The sequence below is a fragment of the Camelus dromedarius genome, chromosome 13, assembly GCF_036321535.1.
Source record: "Camelus dromedarius isolate mCamDro1 chromosome 13, mCamDro1.pat, whole genome shotgun sequence".
NCBI lineage: Eukaryota > Metazoa > Chordata > Mammalia > Artiodactyla > Camelidae > Camelus > Camelus dromedarius.
This window is the reverse complement of record NC_087448.1, coordinates 599297-617865: the sequence shown is the minus strand read 5'-3', so window position 1 is coordinate 617865 and position 18569 is coordinate 599297. Positions and strand designations below refer to the sequence as shown.

The 18569-nt window shown below is 52.6% G+C and overlaps 1 protein-coding gene across 1 annotated transcript in view; it reads left to right on the top strand.

Moving 5' to 3' along the window:
• Positions 1 to 58: 58 nt before the first annotated feature.
• The window catches only part of CUL4A (cullin 4A), a 36081-nt gene continuing 17570 nt past the window's right edge, over positions 59 to 18569 (top strand). Inside the window, exons 1-8 of the mRNA XM_064492927.1 lie at positions 59 to 599; positions 1244 to 1359; positions 10230 to 10334; positions 10922 to 10990; positions 12134 to 12207; positions 14506 to 14668; positions 15518 to 15607; positions 16587 to 16669. Of these exons, the coding sequence (XP_064348997.1) occupies positions 446 to 599; positions 1244 to 1359; positions 10230 to 10334; positions 10922 to 10990; positions 12134 to 12207; positions 14506 to 14668; positions 15518 to 15607; positions 16587 to 16669 (854 nt within the window). The 5' untranslated portion in view covers positions 59 to 445. The remainder of the gene's footprint in view (positions 600 to 1243; positions 1360 to 10229; positions 10335 to 10921; positions 10991 to 12133; positions 12208 to 14505; positions 14669 to 15517; positions 15608 to 16586; positions 16670 to 18569) is intronic.

The following is an 18569-nucleotide window of genomic DNA, read 5'->3' as shown; positions in this document are numbered from 1 at the left end:
GGCCCCGCGCCCCCGGCCCCGCCTTCCGCGCACGTTGGTTCCGGGGGCGGCGTGTACGCCGGAGCGCGAGCCCGGGGCCGGCATGGCGGCGCGCCCGGGCTGAGGAAGGTTGGGGGCTGCGCTGCGATTCCCCGCCCCCCTCACGAGGCCGCCTCGTCCGCACCCCCGGTGCCCGGGCCCACCGGCCCCTCGACTGTTGCGTGTTCCACACGGACCGCGGCGGGCGCGGACTGCGGCGCCCGCGAGCTCGGGGCCGGATCGGGCCGCGTCGGGTCGGGTCGGGGTCCGGCGCGCTCCCGAGGCCTGAGGCGCGGGGTCGGGGTCGCGGGCGGGCCGGCGGCGGTTGGGCCGAGGGAGCGGAGGGCCGGCGCGGGCGCAGGCCGAGGCGGAGGCCGAGGCCGGGCGGGCGGACGGGCGGGCGGGGCGCCGCGCTCCGGGCCGCGCCATGGCCGACGAGACCCCCAGGAAGGGCAGCTTCTCGGCGCTCGTCGGGCACACCAACGGCCTCACCAAGCCCGCGTCCCTCGCCGCGGCCGCCGTCACCTCCAAGCCCGGGGGCGGCGGCGGCTCCAAGAAGCTGGTGATCAAGAACTTCCGAGGTGGGTGCGGGGCCCGCGGGGGTGGGCGCGGGGCCTCTCCGCTCCGCGCGGGGTCGCGACCCCGCTGGTCTGCCGGCCGGCGGCGGCCTCCCCTTCGTCGGGGCAGCCGGTCCGGTTGGGGTCAAGTGGGCCGCGTGATTCAGGTGTCTTGGTTCGCGCGGCCGGGCCGGGAAGCTCCCGCGACGTGATTTTGTTGCTTCCTCCGCGTCTCCCGGCCCTGCCGCTGTTAATGCCTCCAAGTAAGCGCCTTTGACGCGGATGTGGCCGTACAAGCCTGTTCTCCACCGTCCTCCCAACTGTGAATAATTTAAGTCAACTTTAAACGTGTAGAGCTTGACTGTCCGTGTTTACGGGTCTGTACAGTCCGCTTGTTAAGTGAAGAAGCTGTGAGATTCGCGTAGCTTCTACATGTGCTTGTCCTGAGTATCAATCCTAGGTGTGTTCACATAGTAACGCCAAGATAACTGTGACTGCACGGTTTCTGTTCTAAGCAATGTATAAATATGATACTTTGTATCGCGGAAACCTAATTTCTGTGTTCTTACCTGTGTGTCTTCTAAGTACTTTTTTGTAGAATTTTTTTTTTAAGATGTGTGACTCTTAGCATGGTTGCCTTTCCCCACGGACTCTATCTGGATTTACAGACAGACCTAAATTGCCTGATAACTACACTCAAGACACCTGGCAGAAGCTTCATGAGGCAGTGAAAGCCATACAGAGTAGCACCTCCATCAGATACAACCTGGAAGAGCTGTACCAGGTAAGGCTCCATCTACGGCGGGTGGTAGGGCTTGGTAGAACTCTCACTGAGCTGTAAAGCAGTTTCTCAGACAGGGAGACCCTCGAGAAGTGAGGAGGCCAGCATCCCGTCTTCCACTTTCCTGATTGCTTTTTATAGTTGTCTAAACAGCGCGATTATCCACATCCAGTGAAGTGTGATGCAGACGTGGATTTCTTGGTCCTCCGTATTGTTTCGGAGCCAACAGTGCAGAAATAGTAGAAATCCAAATGCCTGCCTCCAGCAAGAGCAGTAGGAGTCCTCAGAGTCGGCAGGTGTTTCCAGGTTTTGGTGGTTGTGGGATTTTTATTTTCAGGCTTAAGCTGCCTGGGAAGTACTTATAGTTAACCCGTTACGGAAGAGGAGTGTTTCTAAGAGCCACATGACTCTTGTCATGTGCAAACGGGTTTTGTCATATTTAATTTAAAATAATGATGTTCCTTGTCTAACAAAAAATGGTCAAAAGTTTATTCGGGACATTCCAGTTACAAGCAGGTTGGTTTTTCTGATATCTTGTTTTTAAAGGACCACATTCTCTAACCAGTCTAATGTTGTCTACATTTTCGGTAACACTATGATAGCAGTTTCTTTTCTTCTTTCTTTTTAGGTTTTACTAGGTAGAATTATCCCAGTTTGACTGCACACACACATTATGTTGCGTGTAAATACACATACACAGTATACTGCACGTGTTTTTTTAGCTCACATGTATGTACTGATCATTGTTTCTAAGAACAGATTAGAGCTTTAGCTTTTTAAACTTACATAGCTGTATGACAGCGCAATTTCTATTATGAGACTTGAGGTTAAACTTTATTTTCTGTTTACATGAGTGGTTACATTGTAAAATTCTGGAAACCACAGATAAATGCAAAGGAGAAAATTAAAGTCACCGATACTCCCACCACCGCCAAAGACTGCTACTGACGCTTGATGGCCGTATGTCCCTTCTTTGTCTTACGTTTGTGTGAGTTCGTTGCATTTTTTAAGTAGCTATATTAAAGTGTGATTTGCATAGGATTTGTACTTCAGCAAGTCTTAGCAGATGTATACAATTGTGTAACCACCACCACGGTCAAGATGCAGTGTCTCCACCACCCCGTGAAGTTGCCTGCGGCCCCTCTGCATTCATTCGTCCCCTCTCTCCCCGTGCGTAGCAGTTGCTGACCGGCCCTGTGTGTTTGGCTGTTTCCAGGACCTTGCCTGAGTGGAGCAGTGTGCTTTGCAGTCTTCCGTACCTGGCTTCTTCCACTTGGGAAGTGCCTATGAGATGGGTGGTGCCTTGTGGCAGGGACTCGTTTCTCTGTTGTTGAGTACTCTGCATTGTCCTGAGTTAATGGATGTCTGGGCTTCCAGCTTGGAGTTGTTCTGAATAAAGCTGCTGAGAACAGTGAAGGATAAGCCTTGTGTGTGGAAAACCCTCATATCTCTTGGGTAGATACCTAGAAGTAGGTTCTCAGGGTCATACGGAAAGTGTGTATTTAACTTTGAAGACATGCCCTAACTGTTTTGAAAGGGCTCCCTCCACCTTTTTTTTTTTTTTTTAATTGAAGTATAGTCAGTTACAATGTGTCAGTTCCACCTTTTTTTAAAATTGAAATATAAGTGATTAACAATGTTAATTTCCAGTGTACAGAAAAGTGATTGTTACACATATATATATTCTTTTTCATATTCTTTTTCTTCACGTTATTACAAGGTATTGAATATAGTTCCCTGTGCTGTACAGAACGACCTTGTTGTTTATCTGTTTTGTATAGAGTAGTTTGTATCTGCTAATCCCAAACTCCCAGTTTATTATCCCTGCCCCCTTTCCCCTCTGGCAACCAGTTTGTTTTCTGTGTCTGAGGGCTTCACCATTTGCATCTCTGCCAGCAGTATGTGAGCGTTCCAGCTGTTTTGAGTCCTTGCCAACATTTGGGATTGTCAGTCTTTTCAGTTTTTGTTATTCTGGTACGTGTGTGGTGGAGTTGCGCTGTGGGCTTCGTCTGTGTTTCCCCTGATGACTTTCAGCATTTTTTCTTATGCTCGTTGCCATTGCAAATACCTTCTTCAGTGAAGTCTCTGTTCACATCTTTTGCTCGTCTTTTAGGATGGTGTTTACTTTCTTATTTCCAAGTGTTTGAGTTTATTATATGTTCTGGGTACAAGTCCTGTATCAGATACTTGCCTTGCAAGTATTCTCTCCCAGTTTGCAGCTGGTCTCTTGATTCTCTTAACTGTGGCTTTCAGAGAGCAGAAGTTTTAAATTGTGATGATTTCTTCGTATCAGTTTGGTGCTTTCCAGATTGTGCTTTTAGTATCTTTCTGGAAGTCTTTGCCTGATCTAAGGTGTGAAGATTTTCCCTTGTATTTCCTTCTGGACAGCTCAGGGTTTCAGCTTTTACACTTAGGTCTATTATCTGTTTTGAGGTGAATTTTTGTGTGTGTTGTGAGGTATGAATCCAAGTTGTGTTATCCCCGTGGATGCCCAGTTGGCCCAGTGCATTTGTTGAGGAGTCTTTCTCCACTGAATTGCCTTTGCTCCTCCATCGCAAGTCACTCCCGTGTACCTGTGGGTGTGAAGTCTCACAGTCTGGAGCTCTTGCCGCCAGCTTTTCCCTTTTTCACAGTTGTTTTGGCTATTGTAGGTCCTTTGTATTTCCGTATGAATTTTAGAATCTGTTTGCCAGTTTCTACGCAAGAAGGCACACTAGGATTTTGGTTGGGATCTTGTCAAATTGCAGGTGAGTGCAGGGACAAGTGGGGCCCAGCTGACGGCGCGGGGCGCAGCCCGCTGTTTCTGCAGGTCGTCCTCCGCTCCCCCACCTGTTTTCTAGTCCCAGGGCACAGGTCTCGCACATCTTTTTAAGATTTCTCCCTGCGGCAGTCCGCGTCTTGATGGCATGATAAATGGTGTGTGGATTTGAGTTTCTGGCTCTTGATGGTATGCGAGTGATTTTTAGATGCTGGTCTTGCAAAGCGTACTTGTTTCTAGTAGCTTTTTATCGGTCCCGTTGGATTTTCTGTGCAGACAGTCACGTTGCCTGTAAGCAGAGGTAACGTGACCTCTCACTTTCTAGTCTGTGGGCCTTTTGTTACTTTTCTTGCCTGTTGCGCTGTTCAGATCCTCCAGTGTGATGGTTAGTAGAAGTGGCAAAAGCACACATCCTTCTTTTGTTCCTGATCTTAGGAGAAAGCTTGCAGTCTTTAGTCATTAAGTGTGATACTAGCTATGGATTTTTCAAAATTACCCATCATTGTGTTGAGGAAGTTCCTTTCTGTTCCTAGTTTACTAAGAGTTTTATCAGAAATACGTGTTGGATTTTGACAGATTCTTCTGCAGCTATTGAGGTGGCCATATGATTTTTGGTTTTAAGTTTGTAAACAACATAGATTTTTTTTTCTTTAATGTTAGACCAGTCTTTGACTCTGGCATAAATCGTACTGGGTCATGATGCACTATCTTTTTAATGTATTATTGGATTTAATTTGCTAGTGTTTGTTAATTTTTGCATCTATGATCACAAAAGATATTTGTGTATTCATGTAATGTCTGTGTCTCATTTTGGTATCAGAGTGATGCTGGTCTCAGAAACATTCCCTCCTTTTCATTTTCTGGAAGACTTTGTATAGAATTGGCATTATTTCTTCCTTAAGTGTTTGAGAAAATTCCCCAGTGAAGGCTGCTTGGCTTTCTTGGTGGAAAGATGCTCAACTACAGAGTTCATCAGCAGATGCAGAGTTACTCAGTTTATGCCTGTCTTTGAGTTCTCTCTGATCAGTGACTGCAGCATCTGATCTGCATGAATACCGTCTGGTGCGGTTTTCACCGCGTGCGTCGTTTTCCTCTCTGGGTGTTCAGTGTGAGTCCCTTTTGCATCTTCCCTGTCTCTGCTTGACTTTTTGCAGTGTGCGGAGCACAGTTGTGATAGCTCCTTGTCGCCAGTTCTGATGTCTCTGTCAGTTTCAAGTGGCTTTTGGCTGATTGGTTTTCTCCCCATTAGCAGCTGTTTCCTGCTTTGCGTATCTGGTAGTCTGACTGCCGAGCACTGACTTTGACGTGTGTGGTGGATGCTTCTGTGTTCTTGTTAGTATTCTTGAGCTTTGTTTTGGACTTGGTTAAATTTCTTTGAAACAGTATGATTTTTCAGAGTCTTGCCTTTAAGATTTTGTCAAGGGCTGATTGCCCCCAGGACTGAGGTACAACCTTTCTGAACCCTCTACCCAGGGCCCTGCCATTTTCTCTTCTGGCTGGGGGGAGTGTGTGAGCACCAGACACTGTGTTCTCCAGGCTTTGGGGGGGTTCTTTGCCTGGCCTTGGCAGCTTCTGCACGTGTACGTGCCGGTCAGTGCTCTGCAGAATGCGCGGAGAGGATCATTGAGCTCACCTTGCACATCTCCAGGTTCCTCTGGCTGCATCTCTCCTCTCCAGGCCTTCATCTTGCAGATTCGAGCCTCAGCTCAGCGCACCTGCTCTGCAGCCTGGACCCCGGATGTGGGAAGCCAGAGTGCTCAGTGCTGGTCTGTCTCCCATCTCCCAAGGTCACTGCCTCCCAGAGCCCCACGTGCGGTGCTTTGGAAAGTGTTGCTTCATCTATTATTTTAGGCAGAAGAGTCAGTCCAGTTCCTTTACTTCATCTTGGCCAGAAGCAAGAGTCCCAGGGAAAGCCTGAACTCCCACAGGCCCCGAGCGTAACAAAATGCTGCATCTCACAGCCAGGGCCTGTTAGTCCTCTTTTCCTGGGGGTCTGACTGTCTGGTGTCATTGCCTGTCATCTTTCATAGCAGAGTCACTGCTAGACCTTCTAGCAGCGGTGCACTTCCTGACGGCCACCGTCGATCCTGTCGTGAGCAGTGTTTCCCCGGGGGTCCATGGGTGCCCGTGTGAGTGTCTGGAGACCCCGAGGGCCAGGGATGCCTACCCCACAATGGCAGTACACGTTCCAGGGGTCATCTCAGGAGGGCCCGAGTGTGGGGTCAGTGCGTGGGCTTTTGGAGGGCGTGTGCACAGGCAGGCTTCTGGCCACTCGGCAGTGTCAGCAAGTCAGAGGACATCTTTATGGAGTGAGCCGCTCAGATCTCATGGAAGCGAACCGGACAGAGATAGCAGCTGGTGTCACGGTGACATGACTGACCACACGCTTTGTCCTGGTCTCTGAGGAAGTGGACTGCACTTGACCTGGTGTTTCACAATAAAGCCTGAGCTTTAGCTGAGGTGGTGCAGTGTGTGCTTTGCCAAGAACCTCATGTAGAAGTAACAGTTCTCACCAAAGCTTGGAAGGTGTGTTTGTTTCTGAGGAAGCTTTCAGGATTGTCTGAGGGCATCGGTCTCCCCAGAGCGGGATCTCGCATCTCCGTGTCGGGGGTCCAGGCCTTAGCAGGCCTCCCTATCGGAGGCAGTATTGGAGTGTCCCTGCCCAGGCTGCCTGTTCGTGTGTTTGTTTTTGTTTGGTAAGAAGGGAAATTCAAACCAGGGTGATGAAAAAGTCTTGACAGACACACACGCGTCCCACCCAGAGTCACTCTCCTCCGGTAATTGGGGGAGGAGGAGATTTTGAATGCATAGGTCTTTTCTGGTTTTGAGAACCTGAGTTCAGATCAGAAATCTCCACTCACTGAAGAAAGTGTCTCTTGTGTGTCTTACGTTTGTGTATTTTAGTTCTGCTTATTCGCTTAACGAGACAATGGAAAACCAAAGGCTGCATGTTTGAGAAGGGCTCCAGGGGGAGGCTAGGTGTTGATCTCAGGCTAGTTTTGATGCACAGAAGCAAACCTGTCACGGAGAACTCGCACTGGGGAAAAGCCGTGCTGCTTGTTTTGAGTCATGGAGGAAACGTCTCCAGGAAATCGTCCTGCCTGGTGAGAACTGAGTGAAGGAGACTGGGGTAGAGTCGGGCACTGACGTATTAATGGGATGGACAAAGTTGATTAGAAAAAGCGGAAAAGCGGAAAAGTTGATTAGAATAGACACACTGATGGACCAATTTGAGAAAGTAAATTGATCGAGAGTGAATTCAATACACAAGTTATTCAAAAACAGAATATTCAGACTCAGATATATTAGGCCTAATAGAAAGGATTTTTATGATTGAGCAACTCTTGTCACTCTGTGAACGCAGTGGTTCCTGGTAGGGACTTGCTTCCAGCATGGGGGGCAGGGGTGGGGGTCAGAGGTGGCCAGAGCACCGTGGGCTGTCCGTGCCTGCCGAGTTTTCCTAGGAACCCTCCGTCTCACGCTTGGTCCCCTCACTCAGACCTGAGTCCTCGTTTTTCTTTTATGTTGCTCTACTCATTTCTCATGGGGGGGAGTCTGGGGGGCGGGGTGAGCCTGGGGGCAGCTTCTCCCCGTGTGGTGAGCGTGTCCCATTTAAGCAGGCCTGCCTCTGCGCAGGGTCCACTTTCACGACTGTTTATTGCTGAACAGGGGCCCCCGGCTGCTGGAGGCCCCCACCCAGCCCTGACTCCAGGTCTGTCAGAAGGACGAAGCTGAGGGAGTGCACTTTGCCTTGTGCCCCAGCCGGGCTCTGTCTCTGTAATAGTCCCCGGGAACTGTGGGGAGGGGTGTTTTTTATTTTTCCCCTTTGTTTACATACACGACTCCTAGGACTTGTCTGCCTTTTCCTTCCCGACTTGTCACTCTGAGATGTTTCACTCCTCCTTCTCTCTAATACCAGCTGTGGCCTTAAGGACCGCTACCCGGACGGGCCTCTCCCAGACCTGTTGGGCCCACACCGTGTGGCTGCTGGTGTTTGCCCACAGCTCCTTTCTGGTCCTGTCTGGGTCCCCACCTGCAGGACGTGTGCCCAGTAAGGGTGGATGCTGTCCAACACAGATACGTGGGTGTGGTGCCCTGCAGGCGTGCTGATTAGAGACCTGCATGATGGGAGGGCGGCCCAGACATGGAGGACGGCATCCTTACCCTAATGCGAGTAGGGCCCGGGGCTGCTCCTCTCCAGTGCCTGGACTAGTCAGTTGCTTTCACTGCGATGACTCAGCCAAGCCACCCAACACAGGAGGGGGGCACTCCCCCCTCCCAGAGGAGGGGCTCCCACTGCTCCCCACCAGGACAGAACGGCCTGCCACTCCCTGCCATGCCACTAGAGAGCGGCCGCCCTGCCTCCAGAGGTGACCAGGTGCCTGTAACACGAGACACCAGCAGTGACTCAGCAGGACACACGCCCACAGCAAGCCTGGTTCCCTGGCTCTGCCTGGCTGCTTTAAGAGGTCCCCAAATTCTCCACTTGAAAAACAAACCTCACTGGGCTTCATGTAAATAGTAAGCGTGTGCCAAGTAGGGTGTATAGGAGAAAGAGCTGGTAACTGAGTCAGCGGCGACCGGTCACAGCTGGAGGAGCTCATTCTCGTGACGCTGACGCCTGGTTCAGGAGTCAGAGCATTCACAGCAGGCCTGGCGGGGTGCTGTTCTGTGAGGGACACCCGCTCCAGGCCTATCTTGGTGTCTACCAAAGAAAATACATTTTCTTCCTGTACTGAAAACTTACTTCGTAATAATTAAGTTTGTAATGATTACTGGAGCAAAAGCCTCTGTGGTGAAGTTATCTTGGGTTTTTTTGTGGGTTTTTTTTTTTTTTGAGAAAAAAACACAGTGGATCTTTGAATTATACAAAGAGTTTGAGAAAAGAATCGAAGGATATAAAACAAAATGTTAATAGGAATCCCATATTCTGTAGTCAGACAGATGTAGAGGGAAGGTATTTTTATTTTTTAAGTTATTATTTCATGTTCCCTTTTTAAATTTTTTTTTTTTTTTTTTTTTTTTTTTTACTTTTGAGGGGAGGTAATTAGGTTTATTTATTTATTTTTAGAGGAAGTACTGGGGATTGAACCCAGGTCCTCGTGCGTGCTAATAAGGACGTGCTCTGCCACTTGAACTATATACCCTCCGCCACTTCCGTGTTCTCTTTTGAATTTTATAAATACGCCTGTGTTTTATATGGTAGTAATTGCTATATTTCTTCACAGTGGTTGCTTTTTTACTATCTTTATAAAAATTTAAGTTGCCCTTTTATCACCAGACAGTATAGTATTTGAGCTGAGATTCTAAAGTGTCTTCCTTCTGTATATAACCCATACTTTTAAAAATAGTTTAAAAATAGGCAATAGAAAAACCATATTTCTGTTTAGTGTTTCATACTTGCACTGAATAAGATTCTGGTTTTGTGCTTGAGATTTGAAAGAAAATTTTATTAGAATTGGTAAGAATGTACAAACATTTCTTTAATGTGGATACAATTTATGAAAACTATTTCCTCCTCACAACCTTGTTTCTTAGTTAGTTTATGGTGAACTTGCCTGTGCGCCTGGCTCTCGCGGCGTTGCACCTTCAGCTCGGTTTGGACGGAGTCATCACGCTCGTAAGAGTGAAAGACTCTGGAATGCCCGGTGTCCTCCCCCATTGGCAGGTGGATGCCGAGGCTCTGGAGCAGGGACCTCCTGCCCTGGGGTCACGCTGTCGTCAGCAGGGCACACTCCCACCCGCTCCCCCTGCCCCGCAGGCTCGGGAGTCGTGTCCTCGGGCACTGGCGTGCCGGGCTGGAGACTGTGGCACCCGGATAACGTGGAGGGTCGTGAGACGCCCACGCCGGGGCCGCGTGGGTCCTGCTGTCCCAGGGCTCTCGGCCGTGCTGTCGGACCTGTGTGCAGTGGGAGCCCGGTATGGACCGTTTTTACCAAACCACGTGGATTCCGGCATTCCACCAGTGACTGCCCTAAACTTAACGTAGTCATTTATTTGTAGGTTACAAGTGTGGGGGTTGTCTTTCTGTAAAGATTATAGCCATTTATTCAAGTAGATTTTTAAAGAACTAATTTGTTATAGTGAATAATTCATTTATTCCTTTTTGTTTCAGGCTGTTGAAAATCTTTGTTCTCACAAAGTTTCGCCAACACTCTACCAGCAGCTGCGCCAGGTCTGTGAAGCTCATGTCCAAGCACAAATTCTTCAGTTTCGAGAATATCCTTTTTTGGCTTGTGAGGTTCCTATTCATCACCTCAGTCTTTTCAAACTGAACATCAATAGAATAAAGAGCTACTGAGTATTTTTAATACTAAAATGACAGCTTTTAACATTCCTTTTTATTTATTACAGGATTGTATCATACAACCCAATATAACAGATCTTTTAAGTGGAATTTTTACCATTTACTTTGCTGATTTGATTAAAGTGAAAATGTCAATTTATTGGGTCTGGTTTGAAGAATTTAGGAAAAGTTCTGCAAAATACCTAGAAGTTTGAGTTCTGCTATTCTTTATTCTTTTTTTTTTTTTTTTTTTTAAATCCTCATTAGTCTTCTATGAGGTGTAACCGCTTCCCACAAACTCGGAGCGAAAGGGACGGGGAGGCTGCAGGAGGCGAGGGGCGGGTGGGGCAGGCGGGTTGGCGACAGGCTGGCGAGAAGACGGCGACGGAAGAAACCTTGCTCCTGGTCCTCCAGTGCTGTGGTCACTGAGCAGAGCAAAGGAAACTGGAGGAGGGAAGGGATGAAAACTGCATAAGTAAACTGGCTGATGTTTCCCAAGTTTTCCTTAGCAGCTCTGCACAGACTCACTAGATAGTGTTTTGTTTTTGAAGAAGATTAACACGTGCTGGCAGGATCACTGCAGACAGATGGTGAGCTGGCTGACCCTCACGTCTAGTCTCCTGAGCGCTCCCTCGCGGGTCTTCCCCAGCCTCTGGCTTAGCTGGACAGGAAGGAAAGCCAGTAATTAATGCAGCTGTGGTTTTTTGTTTAATCGAAGCATGCCCTCAGCCGCCATCCCTCCCCTGCCCAAAGAAGGTGGGCAGGTCGTGAGCTGAGGGGGCAGGCTGCTCTGCTGGGTGGGACGCTGCCCCAGCTCCGACGTGGCTGGACGGCAGAGTGGTGAACAGGGGGGAAGGTGAACTCTGCCCTCCTGGAGTGGGCCGGCCGCTAGCCTGGCCTTCACGCCGACCTGACGGCAGCTCGTGGTCCCCGCAGTTCTGGCGGGTCCCTGAAGTCCTCCGTGTCTCGGTCTGTGCCTGAGCTCTGGGGCTTCACTGCACTAAGTCTTAGATGTAAGTCCCAGACTTGTGAGTGTACTGACTCTGGTGTTTCATACTTGAGCTTTCAGGGGGACCTGGTTGGGTGAGTATGTGAGTGACGGGAAAGATGGTGTCCGTAGCTTTCCTGAGGAGGTCGGACTCTTGCTTCCTAAATGAGGGGAGGAGGAGGCAGCGAGGGGGCCTGTTCCGGGCCAGGCAGCAGGTGGAGCGGAGACACAGGTGGACGTCTGTTGGGAAGGTTCTGTTTACGTGTGTGAACAAACCCCCACGGCCAAGCGCGGGGCGTCCCGAGAGCACAGTTGTGGGGTCACGTTGGCGTGCAGGGCGCGGCTGGGGAGCCTGCACAGCAGGGTCAGTGGGGACACGGTACCTCACGCTCACGGGACAAGAACTAGTGCTTGAAAAATTCAGCCTAGAGCACCTCCCCGGTCTAGAGAGACTCACCATGTCGGGCAGGAGGTGACCGAATTTCCAAGGTGTCTGAGGGTAAGCTGCTGTAAGACCTTACCGTCAGGTTTTTTGGATTAAAGAGATGAAAATTAAACACCAAGGGGAGCAGTTAAATTTAGGGGAAAGAATTGGTCATGAGGGTCTTGGTGGTAAACGTCTTCTCATTGAGAAGCGGTCACATTAGATCTGAGACAGCCAGTGTGGTTAGAGTTCAGGAGGCCTCGTCTTGACTGCTCTGTTGGTGAGATCCGTGAATGAGCCGGCTTCCTCTCTGCCCTCCAGATCATGATCAGAAGCATTTTCCTGTTTCTGGATCGCACTTACGTACTTCAGAATTCCATGCTTCCCTCCATCTGGTGAGTGTCCTGGTCCTGGAGCCTCAGTGGCTGAGCTCACGCGTCTCTGCTGGTTAGTGTGGTGACATGCACGTGGCCGAGCGTGGCCTCTGTGTGGGCAGAGTCCCTGGCGCCCAGGGGGGTCTCAGCCTGGTGTCCGTGTCACTGGTGAGGGTAGGGGGCGGAGTGGCAGGCAGCACACAGGACGGGCAAGTTCTAGCACCTTCTCCAGCTGGCTCTGAGTGTCACGGGGGGACCAGCCCAGAAGTGTCTCGCAAAGCCCCGTTTTTGTAAGCTCCATCCACCTCTTCTGCGAGGGAAAGGCTCCTTCCCTGCTCTGGTGAGGTCAGCAGGATGCGGGGCCTGGCCTCCAGCTGGTCGCGCAGTGCCTTTCAGGGATGACATGAGTTGGGGACCCCTTGCCACTGACGCCCTGACCTCTGCCAGTGATACCCTTCTGTCTCCGCGTCGGCCTTTGGGCAGCCCTGCCCGCCCTGACCGGGGCTGGTGCTCCATCTCGTCCCCAGTCCCCCTGGTCTCTGTCCCTGTGGATGTCGCACTGTGTTCAGGGGCATCTGCCCTCTCACCATCTCTGAACCCAGTTCTTTAAAAGGCACTTCCCTGTCCAGCTCCCTCCCTGTGGTTCTCTCCCACCCCAGAAGGCAGGGTTTCTCCTTTCACTACAGGAGGCTGCTCTCGCCCCTGTTCCCCATCACCCCACGCCTACGCCGCTCTGGCCTCTCCTTGTGGACACCCCCCTTCACACCACGTTCCCTTCGTGCCCTTCCCCCTGACTCCTGCACGGCCTGTCTGGACCCTCACCCGTCTGCAGGAAGGAGGCTTGTTGCCCAGAGAAGCAGGAAAGGTGGTAAATTGAGGCCAGTGATGCCCACATCACAGGGCTTCTGCTCCCAGGGCTCTTGTGCCGAGCCTGCTGGTGCCTGCCGGTCGACGTGCTGAACCCCGAGGGCAGCTCTGCGCGGGAAGACTGGGTGGGGAAACCAGGCGGAGCCGACTGCGTGCTGTGCCCAGGTGTCGGTTGCCTGGCCTGACCTCTAGTTTACGAATGTAGTTTATGGCGTGACCATGTCGTGGCAGCTACAGACCTTGCTTGTGGCGCAGACACCCCACGCCAGTGCGAAGCTGCAGGCATGAGTCGTGGAGAAGGGGCTTGAGGACCACACAGGGAGGGGTGAGGAGGGGCGGCCTCGCCTGAGCTTGAGTCCACGGGAGGGGCTTGGATCTGAGACAGATATGGAGGGGCGGGTGCCTGTGGGGGCCAGAGGGGAAGCTGAGGGCACATCCTGATGGCTGGTGGAGGGAGCTGCCCTTTCAGAAGAAGGTTACGGCGACAGCACAGCGGTGGACAAGTGGGTGTCCCACCCCTTCTGCTGCGCGCACCTGCCGGGCCTCATGCTGAGCCACATGATTCCCTTTCACAGCTGACGACAGGCTCGCAGAGCTTGGGTTCCTTGCCCAAGTCTCAGCCAGCAAGGGGCGGGCAGGGTTCAAACCCAGGTGGTTGACCGCTGGGCTCCCTGCTCGTCTGTGGAGGATGCGGAGGCTGGGGCCCAGGAAAGGCCCTTTGTGATGGTGGGCGGCGCAGGAGGACGGGTTCTCGGCACAGACGGCTCCCTGACTCTGCCTCGCCGCCGTCCGCGCCACGCCCACCTCCACCTCCGCCGCCACCTATGCCCCCTGAGCTGCCCATTCAGGGGGCCTGGCTGGGCCCAGGTATCTGAGTTCTCTCCTCCTCCCCAGTGGTCAGCCCCACCGGGACCTTCGACGCGCCTGCACAGCAGAGCCCCGTACTTGTCTCGTAGTTTTTGTGGACGGTAACTGACAGCGGAACTTCCTCCTCAGTTCCTCGGGCACGAGCTGAGCGAGCGTGGGGGACTGTGAGTGCCGCTTCCTAGCTCCACTCTCCAGGGGCCGGGCGGAGGGCAGCCCGCGGCACCTCTGACCCCTGACCTTTGACCGTGTCCCCGGGAAGGGCAGCAGGGACTCTCTGATCCCAGCAGGGTTTGCGAGATGGGTGTCCTCTTCACTGGCGCACCGAACCCTGGGGGGGCCTCTGTGCTCCTCCTGGGACTGTTGCCTGACCCACCAGGAAGCAGACAGTCTTGCTGAGGAGACGCACGCCAGCCATGCCAGGCTGTCGAAAATTAAAATAAAAAGCAGAGAACAAACACTTCATGTCTGGTCTAGAGAGTTAGCGAGTCAGTGGTTTGGGGACACGGCTCACTGTGCGGCTGGAGCCTCACCTAAAACTTCTGAAAGCGAACTGAGATGGAACCTTGTTTTTCACTGTTCATACAGGGATATGGGGTTAGAACTGTTCAGAAACCACATTATCAGTGATAAAATGGTTCAGACTAAAACAATCGATGGAATCCTGCTGCTGATCGGGCGGGAGCGCAGCGGGGAGGCTGCGGACCGGAGCCTGCTGCGGAGTCTGCTGAGCATGCTCTCCGACCTGCAGGTGAGCCGAGGCCCGCTTCCAGGCGAAGTCGGTCCCCGCCCGCTACTCACGTCAAAGTTTTAAGTACAAAACGTGAATCATAGAAATGTCTGTTGAAGATACGGGAGTTTCTGTGACCTTAGAAAGGGCTAGCGCTGCACCTGGAGCCAGAAAGGCCAGCGCCCTTGGGGGGCACGGCAGGCCGGTGTCACGGGCAGGAAAGGAATTTACCAAAAGCAAACGGAAGTTTAAGAAACAAAGGAAAGGTGGAACAGATAGGCTGCTGCAGGCAACCGCAGGCCACACAGACAAGGGGTGCCCGTGGGAGCGGGGTGAGCATGCAGGCCTTTCATGGGGGAGGGGCTGTGCACACAGAGGGGTTGGGGCCTGGGTGTGTGGCAGGGTGGTGGGACTCAGGACTCCGGTGAGGAGGGGACGTGGGCTGAGACAAGTCGGCCTGAGCTTTGGTGAGGTGAGGGTAGCATCCCCCGGGCTGTGAGTTCTGCCAGGCAAATACCCGCCAGGAAGGGGTGTGCTTCATCTCCAAGGAGGAGCAGGTGGCCGCCTGTGGGCTGGAAGTCTGGGGTCGTGGGGCCCCAGCTGGCACTGCAGTCCTTATGGTCACAGCCTCATGCTCCACAGAAGAGGGCCGAGGGCCTGGCACACTCCGGGGCGGTGGAGCGGCCAGCTGGCTGGGAGCCCCCTGCCAGGGGTCAGCCAAGGCTCCGTGGAGCAGGGGCAGCCCCGGCAGCTCATCAGCGCGTGTGGGTCACAGCGGCGCGCTCCCTGGGAACCAGGGCCCCTCAGCGCTCAGGGCTGCGAGGGAGGCCTCCTCACTGTGACTGGTCAGTAACTCTGCTTGTTTTTTAGGTGTATAAAGATTCATTTGAAGTGAAGTTTTTGGAGGAAACTAATTGTTTATATGCTGCAGAAGGCCAAAGATTAATGCAAGAAAGAGAGGTGAGACGTGGCAGTGTTTCCCAGTTGCCTTATTTCACTTTGGGAGACGTGCATCTAAGTATAATTTCTGACTGTTTGTCTTTTCACACACGAAGACATTTTACTGAAAACCACAACTAGTTTTAAATCCCCAGGAGTAACTTCTTTCTTATTATGTCAAGAATTTAATTTTTTTTCCCAACTTAGAAGCTCTTCTGTTGCCCACTGCCCAGTAAAACAGCCAGTGAGACAGCTCAGGAAACAGGTAAAAGAGCTCACGTGAAGCAGGAGGGCAGAAGAGAGCTCATAGATGTGGAGCATAAACCCAACATGTTAAAGGTTTCCATCCGTGTGAGGCGTTGAAAGAATTACCCAAAAAGCCATGCAAAAAACCACACGACAGTAGTAAGAACCCAGAAAACCTGATAGCCAGTTTCTCGGGCATCAGAGCCCAATCTTGAAGGAAGCCACCGGGGCCGTCGCCCTTTCACATCAGAGGCCCCGGGTCAGAACCTCAGAGACCCCTGTCCTGGGGCCTATGCTGTGCTGTCGGCTGACAGCAGAAACACCCTTTGCCTGGAAACTCAGAGCACATTCGAGATCTTGACAGCCACTCTGTCTGGTGGCCTCGCATGGACACTCTGTTGATCTGCTTTGCTGACCTCCCGCACTCAGGCCGGAGTGCCTGGAGCTGCGCCCACCTGTCCCCGGCCTCCATGACGGAGGAGCCCTGCTGCAGACGGGCACAGCAGTGCAGCACTGCCTCGGCCCTAATTCTGGGGTTAACTGTAGTCGCCAGGACTGACTGTGAAGAATCTTTCTGCTGTGTGTCCTCCCCACTTCGCCCCTCCACCCCGTTAATCTGTGTCAATATTTGGCTTTGAACATATGTTCTGTTTTTTTTTTTTTTTTTAATAATAAGGAAAAGAATATTTCAGCTCCATGGGTGACATCAAGAATGTTTTTTGTTACTGATGTGTTTCAATGTTTTGTTTGGAAGGTTCCGGAATATCTTAACCATGTAAGTAGACGTTTGGAGGAGGAAGGAGACCGAGTGATCACATACTTAGACCACAGCACACAGTGAGTACTGCTGCCTGGCTTGGAGAACCTCCTCCCGGCCGGTCCTGGGACGGCGGGCCCGCAGACTGAGCCACTGCCGTCTGCACGTGTGTGTGCTTCGCACACGGTCTGCTTGTCCCTTGTGGTTGTTTAGCACTAGTAGGTCACGCTGACTGAGTGTCCTGTCGTGAGTTATTGACCAACGGGAATGATTCAGGCTGAGATACTTGGCATCGCAGACAGTTTATAATTTCTTACAAATTCATAGAGATCTATGTTAACTGGGTCTTATTGAATGTCAGCCTTTTTTTTTTTTTTAACGGAGGCACTGGGAATTGAACCCAGGACCTCGTGCATGCTAAGCGTGCACTCTACCACTGAGCTACACCCTCCCCACCTGGAATTTTTTCTGTAAACTTCTGTTAGACATCTGATGTAGCTGTGATTTTTATTTACACTAAGGCACATTATTTTCTCTTTTCGCGTGATTTTTTATTCTCTAAACCTGAGGCTGATGAGTAGGGAAAAGTAAAAGGGAAAGTTCTGTGGACGCCTGCATCAGGCACGTGACGTGTCCATTTGTGAAGACGAGAGCAGAAGCACCGGAGGCAGGAGGGGGCTGCTTTTAAGAGAGAGAGTGTGGAAGCGTGCAGAGCGTGGTGACTCCCGGTGGGGGGGGGGGGGCAGGCGTCACAGCGGAGAGCCTGGGAAGCAGAGGGTCGCGGAGTGGAGGCGAGGCTGCCTTCAGACATGCCACGTGTGTGCTGCCTGCAGGGACCCCGGGCTGCGGAGCCGTGCCAGGACAGGGCTGCTCTGGGTGCCCCTGGGAGGGGACTTTGCGGAGTGTTTGGCAGGCACTCTGCTCTGGCCCGTGGGCAGTGGTGGGCCCAGTGGCGCCTCTGTGTTCACACACGCGCTCCTGGGTGCACTCCTCGGTTTGTGCTGCGTTGTAAACCCCTCCCCTGGTCCTATGCGCGTTGCTTAGAAGTGTGTGTGAGTCAAGCAGAGGAGACGCAGGAGAAGGTGGTTCTCCTGTGAGCTCAGTGCTGTGATGAGCACTGGCCGAGGCGGCTGTGGTACCTGGTGGCTCAGTTATCACAGGATGGAAAACGCGCCTGGGTTAAGTGGGCCGCCCCCTAGGGCTGGGCTCCCACTGCCCCTCCGGGCCCCGGAGCCCAGTATCCCACCTGCCTTGCGTCAGCAGTGCGGGTGGTGTTGGGTCGTGCGCTCCAGGGCCTCCCAGGCTTCAGGGTCTGCTGTCTGCTGCACTCCGGCCTGCTGCCAAGCCCCGTGGTGCCCTGTGGAGCCCCGTGGCGCCCCGTGGCCGGCCATCCACAGGCCCTGCCCAGGGATGGGCTCCGTGTTGCCCTGGGATGGTCTTTGGGCACTGGGGTCCTGAGAGGCCCACTCTCCTGTCAGTCAGAGTCACTCAATGCTGAGGCGGGAATGCTCGAACCACAGATCAGTGAGTTGTCGTGTGGTTTGTGGCATTGGCTCTGGACCTGGATGCTGCGAACAGTGAATTCCCCAGGACTGCCCCAAGCTCTGCACCTCTGAGTCCCGGGAGCTCATCTTCCTGCCACTTGAGCCACACCCGGGCAGTGGTGGAGACTCTGCAAGCCACCAGGGATGACAGGCACAGTGGAGTTTTTCCAGGTTCCTGCAGACCAGAGCCCAGACCAGAACCACGGAGAAGCGGTGATTCTCTGAGCGCAGGGACAGTGCCTGGGCCCTTAGTTACCGGTAAACTCACACCTGAGCCACACATGGGTCCACCGACACCCGCTGGGATGGCCAGAACCAGAAGGCAGGCCCAGAGAGCACCGGAGAGGCCACGGAGAAACGAGCCCTTGTGCGTTGCTGGCAGGGGTGTGAGATGGGGCCGCTGCTTGGGGAGCAGGTTGTGGTTCCTCAGAGTGTC